General features: G+C 48.8%; 1 protein-coding gene across 2 annotated transcripts in view; it reads right to left on the bottom strand.

The window, feature by feature from the left end:
* Window positions 1–1,270: 1,270 nt before the first annotated feature.
* The window catches only part of POLM (DNA polymerase mu), a 29,546-nt gene continuing 19,670 nt past the window's right edge, over window positions 1,271–11,146 (bottom strand). The window contains exons 5-12 of one of the 2 annotated variants that reach the window (XM_035121206.2): window positions 10,143–10,313; window positions 9,425–9,496; window positions 8,580–8,700; window positions 6,969–7,101; window positions 5,317–5,419; window positions 4,303–4,593; window positions 3,304–3,387; window positions 1,271–1,631 (exon numbers count right to left, since the gene is read on the bottom strand). In XM_035121206.2, the coding sequence (XP_034977097.1) occupies window positions 1,545–1,631; window positions 3,304–3,387; window positions 4,303–4,593; window positions 5,317–5,419; window positions 6,969–7,101; window positions 8,580–8,700; window positions 9,425–9,496; window positions 10,143–10,313 (1,062 nt within the window). In that variant the 3' untranslated portion in view covers window positions 1,271–1,544. The remainder of the gene's footprint in view (window positions 1,632–3,303; window positions 3,388–4,302; window positions 4,594–5,316; window positions 5,420–6,968; window positions 7,102–8,579; window positions 8,701–9,424; window positions 9,497–10,142; window positions 10,314–11,146) is intronic. The other variant, XM_035121207.2, reaches the window with a different exon arrangement.

The raw sequence follows: 11,146 nt of genomic DNA, 5'->3' as shown, positions 1-11,146 counted from the left end.
CCTCCAGATGTATCACAGGGGGGGGGAATCCAGTGAAAAGCAGCAGGAGCAGACAAAACCTGGGTCAGCTCCGGTGCAGCAGTTGATCTCTGGGACAAGGGGGCAAGTGGTTTATTATTATTATTCCAGGTTCTTAACAGCTCTGAGAAATAATGCTCAGGAAGACACTTCTCCTTCAGGGATGGGTCAAGACAATTTGCTGCCTGAGCAGGACGATAAAATGGGTTCCGTACCCTGCCTTGCACAAAATCTGATCAGCCTGGGAGTTGCATCTCATTCAAGACTGGTGGCAGGAGAGCATCAGCATCAGCAAGCTTACGCAGAACTGGCTGGATGCAAAGGAGTGGTGGGAGGCAGCAGCTGGGGAACCCCCAAGGGAAGAAGGCTCAGAGCCAGGGGGTTGGTGGTGGGACACCAAGAAGTAGTCAGAGGGAAAAGGCTGGGAGCTGAAAAGGCAACTGGGTGTAGTGAGCAGGAAGAGGCTGTGGCAGAGAGCAGTCCAGAGGCTGCAGAGGAGGAGGGTCATAGAATCACAGAGTTGGAAGAGACCACAAGGACCATCCAGTCCAACCCCCTGCCAAGCAGGAAACACCTGCTTGAGGCAGAGATCAAGTAGCCAGCTGGGCTCCCCCTCCTGCTGCAAGCAGCTCCCTTCCTCCCTGGTCTCCCAGAACATGAAGCAAAATGAAGAGAGCCTCAGGTTGCTGGGGAAGGATCCAGCGGAAGAGGGAATTTGGGGGACTGTGGGAAGGTGGGACCTTCAGTCCTCACAACGGCCTCATTGGGGCAAGACCTTCTGGGAAGAATTGCTGGGATTGGTAGGCCTGCACTGTTTGGGTTTCCTGGAATCAAGAGTTAACTTCACTGACACCAGGTGCCTTATTACTGACTTGCCCTTGGCTGCTGACACCTGAGGGGCGCACACAGCTCTGCCCTCCAGGACCCCACAGCTACTCCAGCACCTGCTGCCTAGTGGTTGGATGGGCCCAGTCCCACTTTCCTACAAGCATGCACCTGCCTCTCAAACCAGAGGAGGCTGACATGTTTCACTCCCACTGCAACCAGCACATGAACCCTGCACTGTGCCCCACTGGGAATGCCTGCCTGCCAGTCTCCAATACAGAAGCAAAATATGAGCCTTGTACTTGCAAGGCTCACCAACACCTTTGGGCCTGTGGGAAGATTTGCAAAGCAGTCAAACTGTGACAGGAACCACCTCCACCACTTGCTGTGCTAAGGAAAATTCAAGACAGAAACTGAGGCAGCGCAGACACAGCAAAAAGTGCTTGTTTATTTCCTTAAAATCCATTAGCAAAGAATAGGGGACGGACGGACGGACGGACACACACACACACACACACACACACACACACGTTTCTGATCTAACAGGCCTATTTCTGAAATCAGTGTAAAATGGCAAGAGGTTCTCCCCGTTCCAACAGCAAGAGTGCCAGGCAGTTCAGAGGTGCTGCAATGTGTTCCCATTTCACATGGATGGGCCAGTGATTTCCGTGGGATGAAGTAGGTTGTTTGCATGGCAGAAATCAGGAGTTTCTCTCTTCTGGGGGTACATACTCCAAGTCTAAATGCTGGAAAATTTCTTCTTCAGAGGCAGCGGTCAAAAATGTTTTCTGAAGGGGGTTTAAAAGACACACACATAAACAAATTAATCAGAGGCTGAAATTATTTCCTCCACATCCTACCTGCAAACTCCGTTCTGGGGAAAAACAAAACCACCACAAAAATTTTGCACCAAACTTTGTAAGCTGCAAAAAATTATGCATCTTAAAGAGATTGCATGCAAACATCCTTGTTTTGCAGAATTTGTGTCACTCCTGTTTCAGGCACTGTAAGAAAGGGGCACCGGTTCTACCTTGGATGCTTAATGGTAAAGGACTAGGATGTGGCAGCCCCAGGAGCCCAACAGCCAGAAAGTCTTCTTCACCCCTCGCCTTGTCTAAACGTGTAAGAAGTGCCTTCCTGGATCAGGCCCATGGCCCACCTAGTCCAGCATCCTGTTCTCACAGGCAGGATCTGAGCACAAGAGCACCCCACCCTCTAGTGGTTTCCAGAAGCATGGCTGCCACCGACCTTGGAGGCAGAGTGCAACCATTACAGCGGGTGACATTTCACAAGCTGTTGAAAAGGCCTGGAAACCTGCGTTTTTGAAAGAAAAAAAAACAACAAATGGAAAATTCTGCAGCAATGGCAGTGTTGCTGGCATCCCTCTGTCTCAAGGGACAATGGAGTGTGCCTCCAGGGGTGAAGTCAAGCTGCACTGAAGTGACCTCTCCAGGGCGCAAGCCTGGGCAGTGTGTCTGGAGGGCCTGGGCTGCCCAGACAGCAAGACCCCACCCCAGCCTTCCTGATGTGATCCAAAGGAAAGCAGAGCAATACATTTGGCACCAGCTTGGCTGCAGGAGTTGCTGGAAGGGACTCCACTCCAGATTTGTGTAGGGTTCACTCCTCAGCCTTTCCTTCTCCCAAAGATTACCTGCAGGGCTGCAGCAGGTACAGATTTTTCCTCAGGACTGACTCCTGAGGAGTCCAAAAATGGGGAGGGGTAATTTCCCACAATCCTTGCCCACCTTCCCATCAGCTGATATCATGGGAAGGAAGGAAGGAACGCTTTCAATTCTGCCTTTGCTGCAGAAACAGGCACTTGCAGCCAAAACAGGATTTAGCCCCCTGCTTGTCAGCTGATGAGCAGGGGCTTCATCCTGCTCAGTTTGGCTGCATGCACCACTTCCCTACTGGGGACGGAAAGGCAGACAGAAAGAAAGGTGCCTTCTGCAAGCATCAGCAAAGCACAAGGAGGCCCCTTGCCAAAGGACTGTCTCTCTCCCCCTTCCCTTCCCTGCCAAGCGTAAGGGTGGGGGGAGAAATCAGAGGGTGTTTTGCAAGTCAAGGCAATGTGCCCCTTTCTTTTGCCCTCCCTGCCCACTTTGCCCACTTTGGCAATCCCTGCACAAGGGATGGCAGGTGGGCAGGACATGCTTGTCAATCATGTGGCATCATGTGATTTGACAGACTGGTTGCCCCACCCACCTGTTGATGTTGGCCCATGAGGAAGGGTCACAAACAGAAGACCCCTGTTCTATAAAGGAGCCCAAAATGCCCCCCTCCCTGGTTCTATAAGGATCCCTTTTTTAAAGGGAAATTGCCTTATGTTGAATAGGCTTCCTCGCAAGAAAAGGGAAAACTTGACAGCTATGATAAGGCTAAACCAGGCCCAGAGCCACAGGCAACCCAGGGGGAAAGATCCTTCTTTCTTTGATGCTCTTCTATCCAAAAGCCATGTACCTGCTCCAGGTGATAAAGGGCATGACTGCTGAGAGCCATCTTCTTCTCGTGCTTGGAGTAACGCCTGAGGTCGCGCTCAAAATTCTGGGACGTAGCCAAGGGGAGAGAAGAAAGGAGATGGGTTGTTAAGGCAGTCCCTGCCAAAAGGCTTGCATGAGAATTGTATTCATTCTGTTATTAAAGGCTCTTAAACCTGAAGTAGGGACGAGGGTGGCACTGTGGGTTAAACCACAGAGCCTAGCACTTGCCAATCAAAAGGTCAGCAGTTCGAATCCCTGCAACGGGGTGAGCTCCTATTGCTCGGTCCATGCTCCTGCCCACCTAGCAGTTCAAAAGCACGTCAAAGTGCAAGGAGATAAATAGGTACTGCTCTGGCGGGAAGGTAAACGGCGTTTCTGTGTGCTGCTCTGGTTCGCCAGTCATGCTGGCCACATGACCTGGAAGCCGTACGCTGGCTCCCTCAGCCAATAATGTGAGATGAGCGCCACAACCCTAGAGACGGTCACAGCTGGACCTAATAGTCAAGGGTCCCTTTACCTTAAAACCTGAAGTACATACCCACCAAAAGTGTGTCTGCAGGGTCTCTGAAAGATTAACTGTTCTCGCCTCCTTTTAATTCACTTTTGCTTTCTGTGAAGAGCATGCAATTCTACTAGATCTCTTGCAACCAATGGCAAGTGGACTACACAGTCCCTTCTCGATGTAAAGATTACCCAGAATTAGGGGGAAATGTTATGTATCTAGGAGCCTTTTTGGCTAAACAGTGGGGTATAAATGCCTTGCATAAAATGCTAAGAAATGGCTCCCTAGAGCAGGAGGTGGTGGTGCAGTGCAGTTCCAAGTGCTGGCCTGAGACATCTACTAACTGCTGTAAGGACTCTTTACAGTGTCTTATGGCCTTCCGAGTTTTGAAAAAGAAAGGAAGGTGCAAATTGAAATACAGAACCAGTATCCCAGATGGAAAACTCCAGTCCCAGGCAAGATACCCGTTGAACACACCTTTGAGCCTGTCCAGCCAAGCAAAGCAAATGGAAACTGACTGAAGGGAGTGACAACCAAGTCCACCCTCACAGCTTTCCAGAAACGGGACACTCCAGAACCTGTCACTGGGTCACCACCAGGCTCCTGAGCCCCGGCACCTATCTGAACACCCCCAGGAAGGTGGAGGCAGAAAATGGAGAGGCATCGTTCAAAATGGTCCATTGTGCTTGCACTGCCGCCACTCCACAGCTCCGGGTCTTCGAGAGCCTGGAAAGTGTTTCTCCGGCTGTTGTGATAGAGCAAGAAGCCCTAGAAAGACAGGAAGGCATAAGGCAAAAGTCACACCACTCAGCATTTATATGGCCAAGGGTTTTCTGAACACCTGATGGCTGAGGCATGCATCTCACTTGCACCTGGAAAAGGTGCAGAAATAGGCTTTTGTGTTGCAGAAGACCCCACACCCTATGCATTGCAGGGGGTCCCTCCCAACTCGACAATTCTGTGATTCTATGCTCCTGCTGAAGCTTCTGATTTGGACACACATGGTCACACTCAGAACAATGACTCCTGCAGAGATGCAACAAGCAGCCTCCTGGGTTGGCAATCCACAACAGAATCACCCACCCACTCCACCCACAGTGTGGAAGCTGGTAGGAATAAGGGAATGCTGGAGCAATAGAACCTGCAGAGATGCAAGGGGCCGGCTCTTCTGTAGGTGGGCATTTAGTGCTCACAGCAGCTTTTAATCCCTTAATTCCCCCACTCCCGTGAAGCCTCTCTCCTTTGTAGTTTGGGAATTGCCAATATCAAGGCTTTAGGACAGGCATGGGGAAGCTGTGGCCCTCCGGATGCTGTCAGACGCCAGCTCCCAGCCAGCATGGCCAATGGTTTGGGATGATGGGAGTTGTAATCTAGAGGGTCACTGTGCTACCTCTGCTTTGAGTGTGTCCCACATACCGCTTTGCCAGTAATCCTTATGATTCTGCAGCATATTCCCCCTTGGGCTACCCCTGGACCCAACTCTGCTCCAACCTGCTTATCCAGCCAGCTGATGACTTTCTTTAGCAGTCCCACTTCTTGGCCTTCCGTAGGGTGTGTGAGAAGCAAGTCAACATCATGGCCAGTTGGTTTCCCTCTGTTAAGGGAGACATAGCAGGAACCATGGGGAAGGCAGGCAGGCAGGCAGAAGCCACCTCTTTCATGGGAGGCAGCCCCTGCAAAACAAGCTGTGCTCTCTTGTTCTGTCCAGTCCAGCTCTGGACAATGACTCCAGTTTATTTTCTTGCTGTGCGCATTATCTAAGCCTAGACTTAATCCAAGTCAGAACTAGCCTGGTTTGCTCACTGCCATATGGCAAATCTTTGCTCATTTAATGGATATGTTTACATGTCATCCTAAGACACATTGAATGCCATGGGAAGGAGCGCTGGAAGCCTCTTTGCTTACTCTCCTGCTCCTGTTACAGGTAGGTACAGGTGTTGGTCTGGGTCGAAGTAAAATAAAAAAAATTTAAAAAGGAGATAGGAAGGCAGCAGTTTTCTGTCTCCTGCTCCTGTGTGGCTTGGAAGCTTCAGCTTTCGTTTAACCATAGGCTCACTGTGCCAGTGTTTCTTAAATTTCAGTCTCCAGCTGTTGTTGGACTACAACTATCATTCCTAGCTAGCGGGATCAGTGGTCAGGGATGATGAGAGTTGTAGTCCAACAACACTGAGAAGTACTGGTGTAGACACAGCTAGTTATTACGGTAGCTATGGTTAGTTTCAAACAGGTCAACCTCAAACCATGGGCTGTCATTCAAGTATGTTTTGCTCACAGTAGACCCATTTGAACTTAATAGACCTAGCTTAGTCACAGTCGTGAATTTAAGCAAGTTTATTCTGAGTAAAACTTATAGGAATACCACCCAAAGTTAGCAGGTCTGGCTTGTTTAAAATAAATTGCTGTCAAGTTGCCCAGCTGGACCCTGAAGTGTGACTAAATTGCAAGCCGTGGTGGAGGAAAGGCAGAAGCTCCTGATCTCCTCCTCCTGGACATGTGGGAAGCAGGAGGCACCGTGGAAATGGACGGCTTCCTGTGGTGCATTGACATCACACTGAACTATTATTTAGGACATGCAAAGGCAGGCAGTGTGAGAACAAAGGCAGGCCTGCTTTGCTGGGTTAAAGAAATGCTTGACTGAAATAAAGCGTGATTGCAAACCATCCTCTTTCCACACACCCCATCTACCTGCTGGCCTCCAAGGAAGAATGGCAGAGGAGGACTTACGCCTGTGCTCCTTTCCTCATCGGAATGTGACAGCTGTACTTTGTGTCAGTCTCCCCTGGCCCACTGCAAACATCATTTCCTGAATTGTTCCTCATCAGAAGCAAAGGCAAGGCATTTCTATGCTACAGACAAACTTGCCCCGATAACCAGTCATAGCCTCTCTCAAGATGCCCAGGAATGACCATCATTTTGAGAGGGTGCTTAAAATATCTGCTATAGATCCCTATCCTGCTTTACTGGGCAATTTCCAGAGTTCCCTGCAATGTGGCATTCATAGGCATACTCTGAAAGTGACTTATGCTCTACCAGAGGGGCAAATTAGTCTCCTGTCCCACTGCAGGAGGAAGTACCTCCTGGGAATGAGAAGAATCAACATTGGCACAGGATTTCCAGCATGTCTGTCAAGAGCCCACCATCACCTTCTAAAGCCACCAGCCAACGTCACAGAAGCTCCAGGCAAGCACTGCCCCACTGCATCTCGCACCACCTGGCTAATGGCCTCTGCGTCGGAGTGCTCCACTGGGGTGTTGAGGTCGTCGTAATGAAGGAGCCCTGCGGGGAAAAGAAACCCACCACCAGGTGTGTTCAGGACAAAAAAGCGAGGAGAGAGGAAGGCAGCAGTCTTTTGTCCATTCAATACAGAGGAGGAAAGGACCACCACAAATGGCAGAGCTGCTGCACTGCAGGCAGAACATCCCAGGGAGGGCAGGGAAGGGCTGCCAGTCAGTGCAGACAATACTGAGCTAGATAGACCAAGGGGTTAGACTCTGACATGGTATAAGGCATGGTGTTCTGGGCTCTTGCAACTTCTTGCTTCTGCCCTGGAGACAAGAGCCCACGCCAGTGCTTGGCAAAGGGTCCAAGGCGGCCACAAAGCAGGCAGATCTGTGACTTTCCACAAAGTACTCAAGTAGGAATTGGGCAGCCACGGGTGGTAACTGGCCAAAACTAGAGCTAGGCATCTGACAGCTCAAATAATGGCAAATTAATCTTACAAGAATAAAAAATACATTTTTTCCTGGTTTGATACTTTTGCTAGTTAACAAAAACTAGATGAGTGTTATTTGGTATGCGATGCTAGGCATACCCAGGAGACCCACTGAAATTAATGACTAACAACTAACTTTGGTCTATTCATTTCAATGGACCTACTCAGAGTAAAATTTAGTTGGCTACAACCCAAAGAGATTTAATTGTTTAAAAATTGACGAGTTATTATACCAATTTTCAGTAATTTCAGTTTTCTATGAAAACTTAGGATTCACTTAAAATATATATTTGGCATCTATAGTGGAACAGGATCAACTCCAGTTACCTTTTTCTAAAAATAAAATAAATAGAAATAGAAAAAGCAACTACTATTAAACCACAAAGTCAGTTTCTAAAGCCTGGGTCAAAAATGCATATATAAATAATGTGGATCTTTATGTTAAAATGCTTATTATATGTTAAAACATTCAAACCATACTCAGTCTCCGCAGAGGAAAGAGTAATAAAGCTCTGGCGCTTGGAACGCCATTCCATCATAGCATCACCATACTTCACACCTACTCTAGTTGCTGACTCCCTGTCCTGCAACTTGGCCCAGCTGCTGCCAGACCAGCACGTGGCCTGTGCTGTACTTACAACTGGCAGCCTAAAGCACAACTCTTTAGTATCTCCCAGATACCTAAGCACTCTCTTTATGCCATTCATAAACTATGAATACTTTAGGGCAAAATGTGTCCAAAAATAATGCATAATTTCATGGGTTTTAAAATGAAATTGCTGATACAATGAGGAAGCAACATGTGTGTAGATATATTTTTATATACATGCCAATAACATGAAATTGATGGGAAATGGGATGGGACAGGGCAGACTTCTGAATGAACACATGCCAAGCTAACATGCCAAGGACATAGACGGAGACAGCCTCCTGCCCCCCCCCCGGGCCACCTTAGTATCAGTCCACATTGTTCTCTTGCTCCCTTTTACCCTTACCCTCCTTTAACCCCCCAAGTCCCTCTTCTTACTGCATGGATACTGACCAACTTCCTGCTCCTTGCTCAGCTTTGCTCGATGCGCCTGCAGGTCAGCCAGCGTCCTCAGTCCTTCCTGATACCACCGGCTGGCTGTCTTCACCCCAACCCCAAAGATCTTTGTGAAAACCTGCCGAGTGAAAGTTTGTTGATGGAAGGATTCTGGAGCAAATTCAAGGGCATCTATCAGTCAATCACCCATTCCCACCACCCTTCTGAGTAATACCCCCTCCCCACCCTCTCACTATATATAAGGGTGTGGTGACTTCTGCTTCAGTGTATCTGAAGAAGTGCGCATGCACACAAAAGCTCATACCAATGACAAACTTGGTTGGTCTCTAAGGTGCTACTGGAAGAAATTTTTTAATGAAGTTTTTCAGCAACAACTTGCTTTCTTAATGCTGGTCATTGACCGTGACAATAAAGATATTTGATTTGTGAAGAGCCTGCAGGATCAGGCCCAAGGCCATCTAGCCCAACATTCTGTTCTCCCAGTGGCTAACCAAATGTCTATGGAAATCCAAAAAGCAGGACCTGAGCAGAACAGCACTCTTCCCACTACAGGGAACATTTCCTCTCTACTCTCACATAACTGAGACAGACAAAGCCCTAATGATTAATCCAAGGTTTCCCAAGGGCACAGAACACATGCCCAAGGGCCACTGCATGTTCCCCAACACCCACCCGTAACCATGAGGCCAGTGATCGCTAACCTGCGGCCTCCCAGATGTCGATGCACTACAAATCCCATCATCCCTAACCACTGGGCTGGCAGGAGCTCTAGGCCCACATCCTCTGGTGGGCCACAGGTGACCCACACCAGACCAAAAGCCATTCGATAACAGCCATCACACCTTCATTGCCTGGTATCTCTCGGATTGCTTGACTTGCTCCACCTCTGCAGACGCACCGTCTTCCAGCACCTCCTGGTCAGGGGAGACAAAGGCAGAGCTGTCTCAGCCATGACGGTCCCCATCCACGCAACTGCTAAAAGATGCACGGAGCTCTGACACTCTGGAAGAGAGCAGAGCTCAGGTCCAGCGCCCAGGTTGGCGCACTGGGGAAGGTTCAACTCCAGACACTTCCAGTTAAAAGAAGGGGGCTGGGATTGGGCAGAGGTTGATGGGAAAGATAGTTCTCTCTCTGCTCAAGACTGTCGAGAGACATTATTCAAAGAATAACGAAGTAACAGCTGCTACTCAAGGTGAAATATACCAGTATTGTGTCTAGGAAAAAGATTGTCCAAAGACCTGTGTCCTGGTAATGGCAAAAACCAGTTGCTGTAGCAGGCTAAACCACGGTGCTCCCTGGAGGTGCGCAAGGCCATCAGAACAGACACTATTTTGGCTCTGTCAGGGCTGGGAAAACCTTCCCTGCCACTCCTGGAGGTCTGCATTCCTTTAAGGAACAGGGGGCGGAGTAGAAGTGGAGAAGTTTTATCAGCCTGAAGGTCACATTTCCTTCTGGGTGCAAAGTCAGCAAAGAACCTTTCTGTTAGCCTGCAGAATGTGGCAGAAGGGCAGAAGCCAAGGCTGTGGAGGAAACAGAGGAAGATTCAGGGAGCACCATCACCTGGATGATTCTCCTGCAGTGCTCTCCTACACAGGGAAGGGAACGCAGCTCCTGCACTCTTCTGACTGTCCAGGGTAAGGACTTGAGGACGGAGGCAGCCCTGGAGAAGGCCAGGCTGCGGGCTTCGCTGCCACAAAAGTGTGCCTCCTCTGACATCGTTTGCAGAACTTCCTGACAAGGGAAAGGCAATTAAGGATCATTCTCAAAGGGGGCTCCCTGGCAAAAGCAAGTTCCAACACTCAAAAGAGGATCCGACCATCTCACCAACTGCATATGCAAAGCATCATGCTTCTGAATGTAGCTGCCTATTCATCAAGGCAGACTCTCCCCGCATGGGTAAAGCTAGCACATCAGGGAGAAGGACAGAGCAGAAGGGTTTACCCTGACCTGCTAGCTTTGAACACAGCGACACTCTGACTTAGGGTTGCCATCATCACCATTCCTCTGCCCCCAACAACAGCCTGACATGCAAAAGGTTTACCACCTGAACCTTTCCTGACCACTTATTTCTGAACAGAATTGATATTGTTCTGTCCTCACTACCGTGCCTGGTGACCTAGGTAGTTCGACATACAGCTAAACCTTCTTGTCTTCGACGGAAGGAAAGAGACTGTTTTTTACTTTTAATCCTATACTTTATTAACAGTCAAGGACAAGGTAAAATAAATCAAATAAGACAAATAATAAGTGTGAAGACAAGTATTAAATGAGATAAAACAACGATACTATCTTGCAGGTGGAGAACATGTAACAGCACTCCCTCTGGTACCTCGCACCACTGAACTCCTCCTCTCTAACCCCTCAGGCCAACTGTCAGCAACTGTCAGCAACTGCCGTTCTTGCAATATTCTTTTTGGCCAGTAGGTGGAGCCGAGCTACCCAGTACAATACTAAATACATTTATGTATACAAACTATACAAACTAAATACATTTATGAACTTTGCCCGTGCCAAAGGCATGACACTCCCCGCTTGGTATCAACAGATACCACTATTTGATTCCC

This window comes from Zootoca vivipara, chromosome 6, assembly GCF_963506605.1.
Source record: "Zootoca vivipara chromosome 6, rZooViv1.1, whole genome shotgun sequence".
In the NCBI taxonomy this organism is placed as follows: domain Eukaryota; kingdom Metazoa; phylum Chordata; class Lepidosauria; order Squamata; family Lacertidae; genus Zootoca; species Zootoca vivipara.
This window is presented reverse-complemented; position numbering and strand designations above follow the sequence as displayed.